A 20,030-nucleotide genomic window follows, 5' to 3' on the forward strand; every position below is an offset into this window, starting at 1 on the left:
GTTAAAGTGTGACAAAGTGCTGGAAGTAACTCAATTGATTAGGCATCATCTCTGGAGGATACGGATAGTGATATTTTGTGTGGGACCCTCTTCAGATTGAAGAATGGTCCTGAACCAAAACATCACCAATTCATGTCCTTCCGAGATGCTGCCTGTCCCAATGAGTTACTCCAGCACTGTGTGTTCTACATGATATTCCACCATTTGCAGTTCATAGAAACATAGAAATTAGGTGCAGGAGTAGGCCATTCGGCCCTTCGAGCCTGCACCGCCATTCAATATGATCATGGCTGATCATCCAACTCAGTATCCCGTACCTGCCTTCTCTCCATACCCTCTGATCCCCTTAGCCACAAGGGCCACATCTAACTCCCTCTTAAATATAGCCAATGAACTGGCCTCGACTACCCTCTGTGGCAGAGAGTTCCAGAGATTCACCAATCTCTGTGTGAAAAAAGTTCTTCTCATCTCGGTTTTAAAGGATTTCCCCCTTATCCTTAAGCTGTGACCCCTTGTCCTGGACTTCCCCAACATCGGGAGCAATCTTCCTGCATCTAGCCTGTCCAACCCCTTAAGAATTTTGTAAGTTTCTATAAGATCCCCTCTCAATCTCCTAAATTCTAGAGAGTATAAACCAAGTCTATCCAGTCTTTCTTCATAAGACAGTCCTGACATCCCAGGAATCAGTCTGGTGAACCTTCTCTGCACTCCCTCTATGGCAATAATGTCCTTCCTCAGATTTGGAGACCAAAACTGTACGCAATACTCCAGGTGTGGTCTCACCAAGACCCTGTACAACTGCAGTAGAACCTCCCTGCTCCTATACTCAAATCCTTTTGCTATGAAAGCTAACATACCATTCGCTTTCTTCACTGCCTGCTGCACCTGCATGCCTACTTTCAATGACTGGTGTACCATGACACCCAGGTCTCGCTGCATCTCCCCTTTTCCTAGTCGGCCACCATTTAGATAATAGTCTGCTTTCCTGTTTTTGCCACCAAAATGGATAACCTCACATTTATCCACATTATACTGCATCTGCCAAACATTTGCCCACTCACCCAGCCTATCCAAGTCATCTTGCAGTCTCCTAGCATCCTCCTCACAGCTAACACTGCCCCCCAGCTTAGTGTCATCCGCAAACTTGGAGATATTGCCTTCAATTCCCTCATCCAGATCATTAATATATATTGTAAATAGCTGGGGTACCCCACTAGTCACTGCCTGCCATTGTGAAAAGGACCCGTTTACTCCTACTCTTTGCTTCCTGTTTGCCAGCCAGTTCTCTATCCACATCAATACTGAACCCCCAATGCCATGTGCTTTAAGTTTGTATACTAATCTCTTATGTGGGACCTTGTCGAAAGCCTTCTGGAAGTCCAGATACACCACATCCACTGGTTCTCCCCTATCCACGCTACTAGTTACATCCTCGAAAAATTCTATAAGATTCGTCAGACATAATTTACCTTTTGTAAATCCATGCTGACTTTGTCCAATGATTTCACCACTTTCCAAATGTGCTGCTATCCCATCTTTAATAACTGACTCTAGCAGTTTCCCCACTACCGATGTTAGACTAACTGGTCTGTGATTCCCCGTTTTCTCTCTCCCTCCCTTCTTAAAAAGTGAGGTTACGTTTGCTACCCGCCAATCCTCAGGAACTACTCCAGAATCTAAAGAGTTTTGAAAGATTATTACTAATGCATCCACTATTTCTGGAGCTACTTCCTTAAGTACTCTGGGATGCAGCCTATCTGGCCCTGGGGATTTATCGGCCTTTAATCCATTCAATTTACCCAACACCACTTCCCGGCTAACCTGGATTTCACTCAATTCCTCCCACTCCTTTGACCCGTGGTCCCCTGCTATTTCCGGCAGATTATTTATGTCTTCCTTAGTGAAGACGGAACCAAAGTAGTTATTCAATTGGTCCGCCATATCCTTGTTCCCCATGATCAACTCACCTGTTTCTGACTGCAAGGGTCCTACATTTGTTTTAACTAATCTCTTTCTTTTCACATATCTATAAAAACTTTTGCAGTCAGTTTTTATGTTCCCTGACAGTTTTCTTTCATAATCTATTTTTCCTTTCCTAATTAAGCCCTTTGTCCTCCTCTGCTGGTCTCTGAATTTCTCCCAGTCCTCTGGTATGCTGCCTTTTCTGGCTAATTTGTACGCATCATCCTTCGCTTTGATACTATCCCTGATTTCCCTTGTTATCCACGGATGCACTACCTTCCCTGATTTATTCTTTTGCCAAACTGGGATGAACAATTTTTGTAGTTCATCCATGCAGTCTTTAAATGTCTTCCATTGCATATCCACCATCAACCCTTTTAGAATTAATTGCCAGTCAATCTTGGCCAATTCACGTCTCATACCCTCAAAGTTACCTTTCTTTAAGTTCAGAACCATTGTTTCTGAATTAACAATGTCACTCTCCATCCTAATGTTCCTGGCGTCTACAGTCATAGTATGATCCTGGGTGAACTGAATAAAATAAAACTGAGTTTGTACTTACAAACGAGTTGAGCAGATTAAAGGATGATCTGGTTGAAGTGTTTAAAGATGATTAAAGAAACTGATAGGATAAAGAGAAGTACGTTTTTGCTTTGGGAAGGGAGGTGGGGAGGCAGGGTTACTGAGCCAAGTCCAGAACTACATCATTACAAAGTCAGGCTATTGAGCAGCAAAGTCTGGAAAGATTCCTACTCAAAATGTCTGCTTGAAAGCTGGAACACTTTCCCCACGAGCTGGCAGGGTGTAAATTTCAAAACTGAGATAAATATATTTTTCAAAAAGTACCAAAAGGTGTGAAACATTACAGAATTAAGTTAAGTGGATGAAGTTAGATGGGGATCAGCTATGGTCTTATTGCCCTTGGTCAATATGTATCAGTTCCCACACATCAAGAGTCATCCCAAGGCCAGACATTGACAGCAAAATTTATCACAGACTTCCAACACAAGCAAAACATTTGACTGAATAGAATCAGAGTCAGCGGGGGATATAGCATGGAAAAAGGCACTTCAGCCCACCGAATTCATTTATACTAATCCTATATTAATCCCGTGTTCCTATCAACTTTCCCAAATGGCTAAAAAGAGCCATGTTCTACCGAGCAACAATCATTCCTGCCCTCCTGAATTTGTGGGATAATTAGAACAGGCATCTGAAAAGACTGAAGCGACAACAATGCTGCTTGCACACAACCATCCAGATCCATTGGCAGCCTTGATCAATCAAGGTCAGCAGCCTCTCCCAAGCCAAGGTCATGAGCAGCAGCTGTGATCACACAACACAAGCTTCAGAATGCAGGCCACACCATCCACATGCCCAACACCAGACTCACGGAACAAGCTCCCCACTCTGACTCGCATCACATCAGTTTCCAGGAGGCTAGAGAAAATGCACAAGGATCTCCTCAAAGCTTCCTTGGAAAATAAATGTGACATCCTTGCTGTCTTGTAGAATCTCTAGGCCAGGACTACTCTAGGTGGCAGACAAGCAGCCCCCAAAAAATGGTGATACTTTGCCTACAGCAGCCATTACAAATGCAGTGCTGGAGGTCAGAATTAGCCCAGGTAGCTCTGACACAACCAGCACGGGCAAGATGGTCGTATGGCCTTCTGTAACCTATATTTTATATGAATCTGTTCTGTTGTGCACAGGTCTGAAGAAGGGTTATGACCCAAAACCCATCTTTTTTTCTCCAGAGATTCTGCCTGACCCGCTGTGTTACTCCAGCACTTTGTGTCAATCTGTTGGATGCCATATTCCCTTCATCACAATATTGCCTACAATTTAAATATATTTTATTTGCTGCAAAAATAAATCTTGAAAGCTGTTACAGAAATGCAAACTCCCTCTTTGATTCTTCCTACTGGCCTCTCTCCCCGCATCTCTCCTCCCCATTCCCTCCCTTTTCTTTCACCCTCCTGTTACCTTCCTTGTTCACTTTCTTTTTTTCCCCTCCTTCGCCAATCTCATTCCAAACTTCTCTTCCACTCTTCCCTCACTCTCTCGCTTACTAACTGGCCCCATTCGCCTCCTCTCCCTCCCTCCCTGTTACCCTTTGCTTCTCTCACTCCAGAGTTACTAAACTTTCCCTATGGGGGTGAAAAAAATAAAAAGTTTTTCACCAACAAGAGAACTTGCCAGAGCTTGGGGCAGGGCAGCGGTTTCCGGATCCTTACCATAACACGCTACTGGAGGCGAGGCCCCGTTGAGGTCGCCTCCCGCGACCCGCGCTGCCCACTCCGGGTTACAAGCCGCTCGCTGCCCACTCTCCGGCCCGGTTTTCCCTGTCGATCCCGGTCTCTCCCGCCGCGTCCCGGCAGCTCCTCACCTGCACTAGGTGAGCACTGACGTCACCAGCTGCTCCAGGAAGGGGAAAAAAAATCGAAACAGGAAACGCTGACTTAAACACAAAGTAAAAGGGACAAATGTTTCCAGTTATTACCCAATATTTGCAGCATAAAAATCGGACTCTTCGATCCACATTGTTCACGCACACTAGCCTCCTCCCACCGTTCTCAGTTTAACCCATTTAAGTTAGAATTTATTATAAACACACAGCAGAAAGTTAAAACCAACATATGGGTGGCAAACACATCTGCTCAGTACTGTCCAGCTGGAGGAGACTGAACTGTGATTTCAGGGAAGAGTAGTTCCTGGACAAGTGACAGCCACTCTTATGTGGAGTGACCAGAGGCACAGATCAGGTGGTTCCAACCTCTAGTATCTTTGGTCCTGCAGGGGGTCTGAACTTTCACCCTGTGCAACCGGTTCAAGGTAACTATAGACGAGCGAAGGGGGAAGAATCATGGCACAGAGGTTGTGACATCCTTGTGAATTCATCCAAAAAGGCCAGATGGCATTTACTATTTACATACTGAATTGCGAAACTTGTGATGCAAACTTTTATATCTTTGAAGCTCTTGCATATTTGTGACAGGCACGTCACATAACTCTGCTGTGCAACATGATCGCAGAGTAAACACACACGCAGAAGAATTTTCCACATTTACAGGTATTTATGAATTTGAAGGGTTCAAGATGGCAGCGGAAACATAGCAGCTCTTGCCCATTGCCTCGGTGTAATCTACTTGTGCTTCAGTATGATTGTGCCTAATGTATAGTAAGATTGTTATTGAACTGTGTGTAAAACAAAAACATTTTCATTGTACCAAGGTACCTGAGGCAATAAAAAGTACCATTGAAGGCTAATCAAGAGGGTGGAATTAAATGGAATGGGGCATTGGAAGCGCTCATACTGTATATTTATGAGAGAATGACTGTCTCAGCAGTTATGAGTATGATCCCTGTGGATGGTGTTGTTTGATTGGTGTCTGACTTATCTTGGGGCTGGAGGATGGATAGTGAGAAGTCATTGTTTTTTTTATCTATGTAGGAAAGAATGGTATTATTGGTAGAGTAAAAAAAAAGTTCAGCTGAGTGTTGTTATAGTTAACTGCCTTAGCCCAGGCAAATGTAAAGTATGCCAACTAACTAATGGCTTGTGGTTTGTTGACAAACCCATTATAGTGCGTGTGCACAGTGTGCATTGGCAGTGTCCCGAGCCTATTATCCAATATTGCCATAGTGTAATGAACAAGTATCCTGCAGTGGTAATAATGTAACAGATTTATTACCGTGCTAGTGCAGGATAATGGTTTGTCACTTTGTGCCAGTGATTGTGGTCGTTAGAAGGTGAATAACCTCCATCCCAGAATGAAGAATAGACAATGTTCTCAGTCGGAACACATGCAAGGATAGTTATTGGGAATGTTAAGAAAATATGTAAGGAGATTGATAACAATTTAAATGAATTGATCGATTGAAAGATGGAGCAAGGAACCATGCCCTTTTGCCCACCGGGTTCTTGCCAACCATCGATCACCTGTTCACACTAGTTCTATGTATCATACTTTCTCTTCCATTCATCTTTGATGCTGCCCGACCTGCTGAGTTACTCCTGACCTGCGGAGTTACTCCTGACCTGCGGAGTTACTCCTGACTTGCGGAGTTACTCCTGACCTGCGGAGTTACTCCTGACCTGCTGAGTTACTCCTGACCTGCTGAATTACTCCTGACCTGCTGAGTTACTCCACAGTTACTCTGTATATTTTTATATTAACCATCAGCTGCAGTTCTTTGTTTCTAGATTTCTACATCCACTCCCAACACACAATTTACAGAGGCCAATTAACTTTCAAGCCTGCACGTCTTTGGGACGTGGGAGGAAACCGGAGCACCCAGAGGAAATCCACAGGGCCACAGGGATAACCTGCAAACTCCACGCAGAGAGCATCCAAGGTCAAGATTGAGCCGGGTCTCTGGCACTATGAGACGGCAGCTCTACCAGCTACGCCACTGTGATGTAGTGAATCTCTAGGACTGATTGATTACAGGCTGGAACCCAACCAGCATGAGGTATGAGACAAAACCACAATGTATCATTCTCCCAACTTCACTAAGTGACATAGATAAATTGAGAAGTTAGCAAACTCTACTGAGTCCCAAAGTCTCAAATCTAATACATTTGAACAAATAAGACTGACCTATTGGTGTCCTGAGATAAGAAACATTAGATTCATTCTAAGACATTCTACACCTCAACAGTGGGGAGTAAAGCTGGCTGCAGCAAGAAATTAGAGGCCGAGGTTACGATAAGAAGATATAAAAGTGGTTACATCTATATCCATGTGAGAAATTATGTCCTTGAATGTACCCTATGGACCTCAGTATCTAATTGACTCAGTACCAACAACTAGGATGCGGCATAAACGCTGAAGTGAATAATGGAGAGGACAGTGTTGCAGCCAATAGTCAACCTGTATTGGGACAACAACATTTGTAGTGGGTCAAGCCGAGACCAACTAACTGATGTGGCATTGTCACGATAGAGGAGAACTGAGGGAATAGGAGAGAAGTGGTTCCCCAAACCAAGTATAACGCCTTATCAAACCCCAGAACATTCAGAGAAAGCTGGATACCACAAGTCTACGACTGATCATATCATGTCTTGATATTGGGCTAATACTTTGTCTTTCTAGTTGAGAGTGTGAATCATTTAATTTTGCCTTTTACCAGTTGATAGTAGTATCTCTCCAATAAAAAAATGTGTATTAAGTGCAACATCATAATTGCATACAGCTGCATTTGCAAAGCATGGCGGTCTCATCTTCCAGCAATGCCATAATGTGATGAATCCATTGCCCTTCACTTGGCTTACGTGAGGAATCCATTGACCTGCATTGGCACATTGTAACAGACCTACGTTCCTGGCGATGTTTAATCCATTTTCATGCATTGTCACATTGTGAAGAATAATTATCCTACCTTGGCATTGATTGGGAATCATAGCAATCCCATTACACAGCACCGATGAGACACTATGACAGTCCCAATGTATAGTGTAACTGGGCAGTACGTCAATCCCAATCATGACCAGACACTGACACTATTATGTGACACTGTTATTTTGACTCAGACACTGTTGTGTGTTACTTTACACATAATTCAAAAAGTATCTTACTGAGGGTATCAATTCATTTTTAATAGTTTGGTGCACAAGGATTAACTCTCCTTTTTGATTGGACACTCGTGGCTGCGTACATCCAATCCAATATTGCAGTCTTGAGCAACAAATCATTCTGTGAGCAAGCAACATTGCAGAATTCAGTAAAGCAGACAGAATCGTGACTGAGCATATTATTAAGATTGCACATCACCCATTATTTCAAGGTTTCAAGGTCAGTTTATTGTCACATGTACCAATTAAGTCCGGTGGAGTCACAACAACGGAAGCCTGGATCGCCTCAGTGCAGAGGGAGAACAAGGAGGGAAGAGACAGAGACTTTAAGACTTTTGCCTCCATCACAGTGAGGAGATGCCTGGTGAACTCACTGTGGTGGATGTTAATTTGTGTTTATTGTGTGTTTTGTTATTTATTATTATATGTATGTCTGCAGGCAACGAAATTTCGTTCAGACCGAAAGGTCTGAATGACAATAAAGGAATCTAATCTAAGATAAAGTGAAATTTGAGTTCCACTCTGGAACTACTCCCCCCTGGATTGACCATGAAGACAAGCAAATGACTAAAGGTTGATTACTGGGGGCAACTCAGGTGAAGAGCAAAGAGTAGATGACTTCAAGTTTATTGGGAAGGAGGTTACTCGTGTAAGTTACTGCGGCTTGTGATTGAGCATCAGTTGCTTGGTACATGTTACAGAGTTGGTAACATCAGATCTGCTCCGATGTAGTTAGAATATGGGGATGTAGTTGTCGATGCGAGCACGATGTCTCTGGGCAATACACTCTGCGATCCACACAATGTTCCGACACTCCTGCTCCTTCAGCTTCATGTACGCGTGAAACACACCAAAGTGAAACTGGCTTTCAAACGCCAGCATGTTGAGCTTCACCTGAGGAGTGAGAACATGAAAGCGTTACTGTTCGGAAAAGGTGTGAGTGCAGTAAATAGGTACACATTGCCCTGGGTAAGTGCGTCAGTTATATGGGGGTCTGTTTCCTCAGCCAATAGCCCCTGTGCTTAACCTGGATTATTAGGGGCAGCAGATGCTGGAATCTTTAATACAATATGAAGCGCTGGAATAATTCAGTAGGTCAGGCAGCATCTCTGGAGGGAAATGGACATGAATCGGGAGGAAGGGTCACATGAGTTTAGTTTATTGTCACGAGCAGTAAAAGGGAGTTTGGGGATGAGAGTGGACACAGTAGGGAGGGGAAGGGTTGGCTCAAGGAGTTTAAGAAAAACGTGCGCGCAAGGGGATGAGCAGCCCAATTAGAGCCTTTACCTCATATTCAAAGAACTTATCCTCGAGGGTCTTCTCATCAGAATTTTTCCCCGCACCTTCAAACAAATATTTATATTCCTGTGGATACAGAAGGATGGTGAGAGACAGATACAATCTGGGGCTAATCAGCAGATCCAATCAGGCCTGGAATCCTGCCCATTGACAGTGACTGCCAAACAACATGGGCAAGAGGCCAGAGGGTGGGAGAACACCACAGATTGGGAGGAAGCTGAAAGATACACGGCGCTGATCTTACCGGAAGAGGTTTTGCTGGTCTTGGCTGAAGAGGGGTAACATTTTAGAAGAACCCTGGGTCTTTGCAGGTTGATCCTTATGTGATGAGATTCTGCTGCTGACCGACAGGTTGTTGTAACATAAAACAATGCCATAATGGTCAGGGACAGGCAGACAGTGGGCAACTCTTTGCCAATGCTTTCACAGCAGTTGACCCAAGTTAAAAAGAGCAATACTCTCACTCCCCAGTCATTGAGATCCATCCAACCTCCCCATCACTCTCCCGGAGACTCTCTCAGCTCCCACTGAAAGTAAAGACTGCTCTCACAGACATTTGGACAGACCAGCACGCTATGGTTCCCTGACTGGGGCCGAGGTCTTTGTCTTTCACCCTGACAACCGCCAGTGGCCATGGGCTGAATTGTAACTGTTGCGCATAGTCACGCGAATCAATGCTCGATCAACAGGAGCTGAAGTATCAGGAAGACAACATACCGCATAATATTCAGCCACGGCACGCACGTGCTCAAAGTCTTCAGCATTGGACAAGACAGCTAAACCATCAGGATGCAGCCGCCCACAGCAAGGGTACAGGGCCGACCGGACCTCTCTGCTCAGCTCCGTGCCAAAGGAGTTCAGGGTGATGATGAATGCACGGCGGTCAGCTTCAAACTAGAAGGAGAAGTTACTGAGAAGTAAGATTGACCCCTAGAATGTGACTGTGGTTAGTCACAAAAAGCACAACGCCAAAATATGACATTTGGCCCAAATGCTCTAGGCCTGTATTTATGCTATTTGGTGCTGAATGGCAGAGTAGATTGAGGGAAATATTTCTGCTTCTGTATTTGTTATGTTGCTTAGAGCAAGAGTGAGTCCTGCACTGATTACCGTGGAACAGCACTTCTGGTTGTTTCAGAGAATCCTTTATTCCCCATTTTATAGTCAATGCTTTCTCTTCTTCTCCCTGCACATTGATACACTGAACTGGGTCTATTGTCAGGTAATTTTTGAAGCCTTTTTGGAAATTCACAATTTGACATAACTTATATCTGCTCGATTGTTTTAAAGAGTTCAATATTATTGATGCAGCATGAACATCCCTTTTTTAGTCGTTGTTGCATTTTCTGCCCTTGTATGTTTTTCTGTCACATCTTTCAGTAAAGATTTTAGAACCATTGTTATTAAACGACTGGTCTTTAGTTCCCTGAACCTTTCACTCCCTTTCTGAATAGGAATAAGATCACCATCCAACAATCCTCCCTTTTGTTGTAAATTGCTACGTGGAATAGTATCATCACAATTTGTTCTCCATTTAATCGGTTTATTATTGTTACGTACCGATATTCAGTAAACAAATTTGCTTGAATTTCAGTCAAATCATACTACACTTGATTACAATCAAGCCAGACACACGCACAATGGGTTGTGCAGGAAGAAAAAAACAGAATGCAGAATATATTGTTACAGCATTACAGTGTTGCAGCTGTAGATAAAGTGCAGGTAAAAAACAAAGCGCAAGGTCACAGTGAAGTAGGTTGGGAGATGAGGACAACACCCTTAGTTTATGAGAGGTTTGTTCAGTAAGCTGATAACAGCGGGGAAGAAGCTGTTCCTGAATCCAGTGGCATGTACCTTCAAGCTTTTGTAACTTTTGCCCAATGGAAGAGTTGAGAAGATGGAATAACAAGGTTGTAAGTGGTCCTTGATTATGTTGGGGGCTTTCCCGAGACAGCATGTTGTGTAGTCGAAGGGGGGGGGTGTATGAAAACTGGTCTGTGTGATGGACTGGACCGTATCTACAACTCATTGCAATTTCTCGCGGTTTTTGGAAGAGCATTTGCCAAACCAGGTTGTAATGCATCCTGACAGCATGTTTTTTATGGTGCGTTTATTGATAATAATTTTAATATGTAGTTTACCTGAGCATAGTTTTTTAAATGAACAAAAGAGAAGCAATTACTTAGCTCCCTGTACCTGCTGTTCTTTGAATAAGATACCAGATGATATTTGACCACATTTGTCAATCTCCACAATTATGTTTTGCAAAACTATTGTTTTAGCCTGTCTCAAACCCCCAAACACAGACTCAGAGTTGGACAATACTTGTTCTAGAGTCATGTGAAAGGCATGGAGAATCTTTAAAGCATCCCCACCCCCACAGAAAGGTCCACTGGCCATAGCAGACACTTCTGTGATGTATTCAAACTCAAGCCCCTACTTGTTTCAACGCCTTAACAACCAACTGAATGGATTCAGGCCCACGAGGCTGTACTTTACAGATAAACCCACTCAGTGGAAGTTGTTGCTGTTCCTACCTCCAGTATGGGGCACATCACCTGTTCCGTCTGCCCACCTTGCTCTTTACAGAAGCTGTAAAACGATTCGAGATAAGCCTGAAACAGCAAAGTATCAGCTCGTGAGCAGGAAATCATAGATGAGGTCTTAGCAATGTCAGATAAAATTTAATTTAACTTGGAATTCACATGGTTTTACATGGAATAACACTGAGAGTGAATGGAACATCAAACATAGAGCATTACAGCACAGGAACAGGCCCTTCGGTCCCCGTCGGTGCCGAACATGATGCTAGGTTAATCCACTCAGCCTGCACGTGGTCCATATCCCTTTATTCCCTGCATATCCAAATGTCTGTTAAACATCACTGTCATATTCGCTTCCACCAACATCACCCCAACAGCACATTTCAGGCACCTACCTCACTCCGTGTAAAAAAACAACTTGCCCTGCACATCTCCTTTAAACTTTCTCTCCTCTGACCTTAAAGTTATGCCCTCTGTCTTTGACATTTCCACCCTGGAACAAGTTTCTGACTGTCTACCCTCTCATAATTTTACATACTTCTATTAGGTCTCCCCTCAATCTCTCACGTTCCAAAGCTAACAATCCAGGTTTGTCCAACCTCCCCTCATAGGTAATACCCTCCAATCTGGGCAGCATTTTATTAAACCTCTTCTGCCCCCTCTGCAAACCCTCCACATTCTTCCTGTGAGTAGGTGAACAGAACTGCACACGATACTCTAAATGCAGCCTAACTAAAGTTTTATAAAGCTGCATTGTAACCTCCTGTATCTTATACTCAACCAATGAAGGCAAGCATACCCGACGTCTTCTTTAGAAGAGACACAAGAGACTGAAGAAGAGTCCCAACCCGAACCATTCTCTGTCCATTTCCCTCAGTGTGAATGATAGACTGTATTCTATTCTAGGATTCAAGGGCGGTTTAAATAAAATAACATACACCTGGAAGAATTACATGCTGGAATGTATCTTCATTAGTACGGACATCAGGGATTATGGAGAGAAAGCATGAGAATTGGGTTGCGAGGGAACGATAGATTAGCCATGATTGAATGGAGGAGTAAACTTGATGGGCCGAATGGATTAATTCTGCTCCTATAACTTATGAATTTATGAACTAATCTACCCCTCACTCTGCAGCTGTTACCTTGTAAAGTTTGTTTCGTAATATTTCAATATTGACTTCATCCAGGTCATTCTCTGAGATGCAGTCTTGGAAGAAGGAAGCTGAGGAATGAAAATCAGAAAATTAATGTTCAGTGTAATCATACCAACACCACTAGAAAAATGGTTTAATGACAAGTGTATTCTGTGACAGAGCTAGAATGAGCTGGGGACCACAAGAAGGCTCCCGACCCCCTGCACTGACTAGTTACACAGGACAATACCCGCACAGAGCAGTCACATGGAAAAACACGTCGTCCATTGCATTGATCAGCTGTACAGAGACGGCTTCTTGTACTGACCAGTCAAACTGTGAGGGGGTTCTGTGCCTTATGTGTGGACCTAGACCCACTGAGACTCTCAGCCTCCTGATAAGTTCGAAACTTGTGGCTGCAAAATAGGAAACGGTTGGAAGGAACGACGAGTGAATAAGCTTAGGCAGAAAAGTGTTAAGACATTTGAATTGAAGGCTGTGAGAATGTAGCTACTCTTAGCAAATGACAAATAAGAAGTGTTTTCACAGAGTACAGAATATTTTTAAGAGTGTGAATAAGACTAACAGAAAACATGAAGACATGATCAGCAAAAGGAAAATGCGTGCTTTCACTATTTCATTTATTCAATATATTAGCATGAATTAATAGTGGAAACACAGCTTTTTAATTGTGTACCCCTTTCCATAACTCCTGATGACTAAGGATGATTTGACAAATATAATTTATATTTGATTCCCATTATTGCTTTTAAATTAGTAAAACGCCGTACAATGAAATGGGAGAGTGCAAATGAGAGAGTACAGAGAGACAACACACAAAGCAGCAAGAAGCAGGTGGCAGTTTAGCCTTTACTGCAAAGGGTTTGGAGTGTAGAAATAGGAATGTTTTCTTACAATATTACAGGTGTCGATTAGGTCATACCTGGAAATCTGTGCGCAGTTTTGGTTCCCTTATCAAAGCAGTGATATAGTAGCATAGAAGGCAATCCAAAAAAGATTCAACTGACTAATTGCTGGGCTGAGAGGGTCCCAACCTGAAACATCACCTGCCTGACCCGTTGAGTTACTCCAGCACCTTATCAAGAGATGCTAAACAGGTTGGGTCTGGGGTTTTTTTTGCGCTTAGAAGAACGAGGATGGCTTTATTGGAACACAAGATCCTAAGGATCCAAATCTGAGGAAGGACATTATTGCCATAGAGGGAGTGCAGAGAAGGTTCACCAGACTGATTCCTGGGATGTCAGGACTGTCTTATGAAGAAAGACTGGATAGACTTGGTTTATACTCTCTAGAATTTAGGAGATTGAGAGGGGATCTTATAGAAACTTATAAAATTCTTAAGGGGTTGGACAGGCTAGATGCAGGAAGATTGCTCCCGATGTTGGGGAAGTCCAGGACAAGGGGTCACAGCTTAAGGATAAGGGGGAAATCCTTTAAAACCGAGATGAGAAGAACTTTTTTCACACAGAGAGTGGTGAATCTCTGGAACTCCCTGCCACAGAGGGTAGTCGAGGCCAGTTCATTGGCTATATTTAAGAGGGAGTTAGATGTGGCCCTTGTGGCTAAGGGGATCAGAGGGTATGGAGAGAAGGCAGGTACGGGATACTGAGTGGATGATCAGCCATGATCATATTGAATGGCGGTGCAGGCTCGAAGGGCCGAATGGCCTACTCCTGCACCTAATTTCTATGTTTCTATGTTTCTAAGGGGCCTTGATAAAGTAGACATTGAGATGTTTTCACACTGAGTCTCAAAACGCAGGGGGGTGGAAAAGGGGGGGGGGGGGGGTCATAATTTCAAAATAATGGGCTGGTCATTTAATGCTGAGGTACACTGGAATTTATTTTTGCAGAGTGGTGAATCTCTGGAATTTTCTACCCAAGAGTGTTGCTAAGGCTAGATCATTGGGAGTATTTAAAGTGGAGGAGAGATAAATGTATGAAAGCTCAGGGAATTGGGGACTTTGGGGATCTGGCATGGTTTCCAGGCCCCCTTTGCCTCATCTATACCGGCATGAACGTTCAGTCCCTTTACACCTCCATCCCCCATCAGGAAGGTTTCATGGCCCAGTCTGTAGAAGGGTCCCAACCTGAAACATCACCTGCCTGACCCGCTGAGTTACTCCAGCACTTTGTGTCTTTTTTCAATTCTCATAGATATTGGCTTTGTATGGACAAATAAATGATCTACTCCTAACCGAAAATGGTGTCAATTGTTGCTTCCCATTTAAATTCTTATGCCCTCCAAACAAATCTGATGAAGGGTCACTGACCTGAATTGTCAGCACTCTTGCCCTCTACACTGTCTCCTTTGCTGCCTGACCTGCTGAGTATTTCCTGCAATTTCTGTTTTTATTTTAGATTATTTGGGATTTTCAGCATCTGCATTAAAAAAAAAATGTCAGTTGAATATTGGAGACATGGCTGAACTCCTGCAGCCTATTTCACAGACACCGAGCCTTCTCTTACCTAGTGGTGTGTCAACCAGGATAGCATTGTAGAGCTCAGCCGGAGTCTGGGCAATATGGACGGCTTCCATCTGTTCAAAGCTGCCCAGGGGATGGCATTTAGGGAGGAGTTCAGAGATGGGACGTTGGTGCAGTGTGCCCGTAATCAGCAGGATAACATTGTCAATCATGTAGCTGTACCTTTAAAACAATGGCCATGTGTAACATTGACCTCTGTAGCAATTAGTAAGGATAACATTTAAAAATTGTTGAGCTCTGAATCAAGGATTTTGGGAGGTTAGCATTGTAAGTTAATATACAATATAGCCCAAAACAAAGACAGTGCAGTCCAGTACAACCCAATATAACCCAGCTATTGACTGAATTTGCATTTAGTTTATTGTCATGTGTACCGAGATACAGTGACAAGCTTTTGTTGCGTGCTAACCAATCATACTTCAATGCCAATCACTTAGTTATCCTCTTATTATTTGCTCGCTAGTCAATATGTTTTTGCATGAACAAGATGCGATTTTTTCAGACACACGTTTGCGGTCACTTCCCTTAGTCACTGTTGGAATAAATCAGTACAAAGTCCTTGTTACTAACGTGATGTAATCCAGGAAGGTGGTGAGTGGCTGCAGCGCATGGTTCCTCAGGTAGACAAATTCCAGCAGCAGTTTCTGTTTCAGTTTATCATCGATCACTGATACAGTGAGAGGGCCAGATTCATTGGACAGGAAACTTCCATAGTCCGTGCTCTGGAGATGGAACTTCAAGTCTGCAGAAAAACAGCAAGATTGCTTCCAGTTAAACAAGGATTAAACCCACAACAAACCTTGCTCAATACATACAATACTTTAGATGGCATTTAATTAAAAGCCAAAATGTTAATCCTTGGTGGAAATAACACCAGGTTGTCATGGGCTCCTAGGAATAAACAACCTTCTCTTCTCTCTCTAATGAATCAATTAGTCCCAGTAAAAATAAAGACCAGCATTTCGAAAGTGGTTTGCCTGACCTTGAGTTATTTCAAAACACTTTCCATCCAATGAACTACACCTGTACCTATTATAATGTGACTACTATTATGTTGTGGGAAACACACTGTCTAATAAATATGTGATTATGATCTGATATTAATATTTTGTGGTATTGCTACAACTCCCCTGATCTTTGATATTTGTCAGGAACTTGTAAAAGGAAAAGACCAATGAAGGCAAAGGTGGGTCCATTTCAGGTGAGGGGACATTTCTTAGAGGAAAATAAGAAAATGGCAGCAAAATGAAAGAAGTTGTGTGTTCATCTCCCTAAAAGACCCACAAATCTGTCAGAAATACCAGAGAACAAATGAGAGAATGAGGAACTGAAGAAGGCTTAATTAGTATTAATATTGAAGGTACACAAAAAAGCTGGAGAAACTCAGCGGGTGCAGCAGCGAAGGAAATAGGCAACGTTTTGGGCCGAAACCCTTCTTCAGACGTATTATAGTATTATAGTATTATAGTATTAATATTGGTTTAGTTATAGAGATGCAGAGTGGAAACATGCCCTTCGGCCCACAAGTCCATGCCAACCAACATGCCCCTGGATACCATATGGTCTCAGTACCTGAATATTGTTCATAATCTGATTTATCCATTAATCAGAAATGCCTGTTTCCAATAGTGAACCTTATGTCATTCTACATAGCAGGTCATTCTACATACACCTGCTATCATTCTTTCACTTCATTTAATGATCACCCTAACACTAATTAAATTAAAAGAACATATGCCATATCCAGTCATTGATAAATACCATGAAATATTTTATGATTACTACTAGCCTAAAGTGTATGGAATTTGTGTAAAGTTGGGTTTCCGCAAGTCAGATCATTCATTACCTAGGAAGGCCATGTACTAGAGTAGTTGATGAAAGTTGAACAATCCCAAGGATCGGTGATCTATGTCCTAGAGATTTTAAAGAATGGCTGTGGAACATGGCTTGGGTGCCAGTTAAGTTGACTGCTTCATTTCGGGTGGGGTCATCCTTTGCAGTCGAAATTTCATCCAACATGCTTCTGATTTAGGGGGAAATTTGGGGGAATCAGGAAATGAGCCCCACGATGACCAGTCTGTTGCCTGTTCAACAGCCATTAGTTAGTCCAGTGATTGTCAGAATGTTGGTGGTCTGGGTTTGTCTTTGTTAGTGCCATTGCCAGGGGAGGGTTTTGGACTCTTGTTGGAGATGATTATTGCCTTGTGTAGTACAAGAAATTATTTAGACAATGAGAATTTGAAGAGCACCTGAAATAAGCAACACGTCTCCTCAAGCCAAGACACAAAATGCTGGAGTAACTCAGCGGGACAGGCAGCATCTCTGGAGAGAAGGAATGGGTGATGTTTCAGGTCGAGACCCTTCTTTCAGACCCCAATTGCAAAAGCTTATTTCTTACACACATTGTCTCCGTAAGACTGTCCCACCATTCTATCTGATCATACCTGATCTGATCTTAGCCTCTGCTCCACTTTGGCTGCTCACATAGAAACATAGAAAATAGGTGCAGGAGTAGGCCATTCGGCCCTTCGAGCCTGCACCGCCATTCAATATGATCATGGCTGATCATCCAACTCAGTATCCCATCCCTGCCTTCTCTCCATACCCCCTGATCCCTTTAGCCACAAGGGCCACATCTAACTCCCTCTTAAATATAGCCAATGATCTGGCCTCAACTAACTTCTGTGGCAGAGAATTCCACAGATTCACCACTCTGTGTGTAAAAAATGATTTTCGCATCTCAGTCCTAAAAGACTTCCCTCTTATCCTTAAACTGTGACCCCTTGTTCTGGACTTCCCCAACATCGGGAATAATCTTCCTGCATCTAGCCTGCCCAACCCCTTAAGGATTTTGTAAGTTTCTATAAGATCCCCATCTCACCATTGACACTTGACTGCCCTTAAAACCAAAAATCTCTTTCTTGGATGCCAGACACTATGGTTCTTTGAGGTAAAGAATTCCAAAGACACACGACCTTGAGGGGATACGTTTCTCTTCCATTTTAAATGGCGAATCATGATTCTAACATTAGATCCCCTATTAACATTGTTAAGTTCCTTCAGAATCTAAGTTTTAGTAAGAAAACCTGTCATTCTTTTAAACTTCACTGAGTAATCTTTCAATCTGTACAACATTTCAACAGAATACAACCGATTCATCCCAGGAGTCAACCAAGTGAACACATAAGTGTCACCAAGGAAATATATACCTCTTGAAAAAAGACCACCAATACTGTATACAGGCATGGTATCCCCAATGCTCTGTATCAATTTAGTGAGACTTCACTACTCATTCCCCTTTCTTCCAATCTTCCATTTTCATTCAATTTCCAGGAGTTTCTATACACTAATTGTTCGTATGTTCAAGAATTCCTAGATCCTTTTATACAGTACAATTCTATAATCTACAAAACTCAATTTGTAGTTCTTGTTTTTGTGTTCTTCCTACTAAAGTGAATATCCCCATACAGTATTTCCCATTGTTATACTGCATCTGCCAAGGCTTTGCCCAGTTACACAGCTTATTTATAACTCTTTGCATGTCCCATGTCTTCACTACTTGCTTTTCCACCTATCCCAGTATCTTCCCTCCCTTCCACTGACACTGTCCACCTTTCATTCTGCCCCAGCTACATTTCCTCTCACTCATGCCAATATTCAGTAGTTAAGCCGCAGGTGATTAATTATAAGTGTAGGGAGTGATTTTGTGGCATCTATTGAACACTCCCAGCAACATTCAAAGGCAGAGAACTGGAAAAAAGAGCCGGAACTCACCCTCCAGAGTCTGACATTGCACCAGGTTGAGGAAATCTGCTTGCTTCAGGATGCCACCTTTAAACCCTCTGACCAAACCCTCCAGGTAACCATTGTCCACATTAAAATAAAACTCTGCGAAGCTCATTGTTCAAATTGCAGTCGTCACTGTGCTGCGCCTCTCTCCTGTATCTTGGTTCTGCTCAAACTGAAGGTCAGTGCTAATAAAGCCCTTGGTGATATCCTTGGTGAGTGGATGATTCTGTCTGTTTGTGTTGTACACAACCTGTCCCAATCTTTTGTTGGGCATTGCTCATTCCTGCCCTGAACCTGCTGGGGACCCTGTCCTTTTGTTTCCTTCATATGTTGTTACAAAACACACTCTTTGCAAACAAGAGAATCGTGTTGCACATGAAACAGTAATCCCCAAAGAGTAAGCAGCAGCACTGTTGGGCTTAATTGCATGTATATTCCTCCCCTTCAGTGATCAAACATTATCTTCCTTTCATACACACACACACACAAATACACACACACACACATGCACACACACACATACATGCACACAGACATGCCTAGTTTGTTCCTGTTTCTCACATTCAGTGGCAAATACTGTCCTGACCTTCAGTAATTCATTTAATGCACATTTTTTGATGGACAGTTGAGCAGATTGTTGTCCCGAGTGCAGTTGTTTGCCGGTTAAGTCCTGTCTTCATTTGGTTCTGTTTCGTTCACACTAATCCAAAAGCGGACCCAGACTGGATTCCACCTGAGATGGCGACTCTTTTCGACTCATCTTGGCTTCGTAAGAAACAGGAACAGGAGGATCCCACGAGCACTTTGAACATGCTCCACCATGATTGCAACTGATCTCGTTTCCCTGCATTATTCCCACATCACAAATCCCCTGAATCCTTTAATATCTCAAAATGTATCAATCCTCCAGGGTGGCGAAATCCAAATAAATTTTTACTCTTTCAGTCCCAAACATCTACCCCTTATTCTGAGACCATGGTGCTTGGTTCTAGATTCCTCAGCCAGGGGAAACAACCAACAAAAATCCAATCTATTGGATCCTGTAAGAATGTTGTACTCTCCTCTTATACTTCTAATCTGTACAGAAGTCTAGTCTATTCAAAATCTCCTCCTCTAGCAAACCACCCATCCCTGAACAAAAATAGTTAATCTTTGTGGCATTCCATCTTTGGCATGCGTATCCATTTTTTAGGTAGAAAGACCAAATGTGTACTCAA

At 42.8% G+C, this 20,030-nt stretch overlaps 2 protein-coding genes across 2 annotated transcripts in view; both read right to left on the reverse strand.

Annotated features, from left to right (window-relative positions):
• kdf1 (keratinocyte differentiation factor 1) overlaps positions 1 to 4,436 on the reverse strand; it is a 33,082-nt gene extending 28,646 nt beyond the window's left edge. Inside the window, exon 1 of the mRNA XM_033045103.1 lies at positions 4,200 to 4,436. The gene's annotated coding sequence lies outside the window, so the exon portion shown is untranslated. The remainder of the gene's footprint in view (positions 1 to 4,199) is intronic.
• A 3,543-nt stretch (positions 4,437 to 7,979) lies between these two features.
• On the reverse strand, positions 7,980 to 18,974 carry LOC116988222 (V-type proton ATPase subunit d 1-like). The gene is made up of 8 exons (XM_033044777.1): positions 18,799 to 18,974; positions 15,595 to 15,766; positions 15,008 to 15,186; positions 12,528 to 12,607; positions 11,377 to 11,454; positions 9,557 to 9,733; positions 8,828 to 8,905; positions 7,980 to 8,434 (listed from the first exon to the last, which is right to left on the reverse strand). The coding sequence occupies exons 1-8, from the start codon at positions 18,923 to 18,925 to the stop codon at positions 8,273 to 8,275; spliced, it is 1,053 nt and encodes a 350-aa protein (XP_032900668.1). The 5' UTR covers positions 18,926 to 18,974; the 3' UTR covers positions 7,980 to 8,272.
• Between the last annotated feature and the right edge of the window lie 1,056 nt (positions 18,975 to 20,030).

This window comes from Amblyraja radiata, chromosome 27 (genome assembly GCF_010909765.2).
Source record: "Amblyraja radiata isolate CabotCenter1 chromosome 27, sAmbRad1.1.pri, whole genome shotgun sequence".
NCBI classification, from domain to species: domain Eukaryota; kingdom Metazoa; phylum Chordata; class Chondrichthyes; order Rajiformes; family Rajidae; genus Amblyraja; species Amblyraja radiata.

Excerpts from the sequence above, each read along its gene's own strand:
- LOC116988222 (XM_033044777.1), bottom strand. The coding sequence starts at position 18,925 with ATGAGCTTCGCAGAGTTTTATTTTAATGTGGACAATGGTTACCTGGAG. Across the intron at positions 15,187-15,594 it reads ACCTTCCTGGATTACATCAC|GTACAGCTACATGATTGACA; the intron begins GTTAGTAACAAG and ends ATTGTTTTAAAG. Across the intron at positions 8,435-8,827 it reads ATAAGTTCTTTGAATATGAG|GTGAAGCTCAACATGCTGGC; the intron begins GTAAAGGCTCTA and ends CTCACTCCTCAG.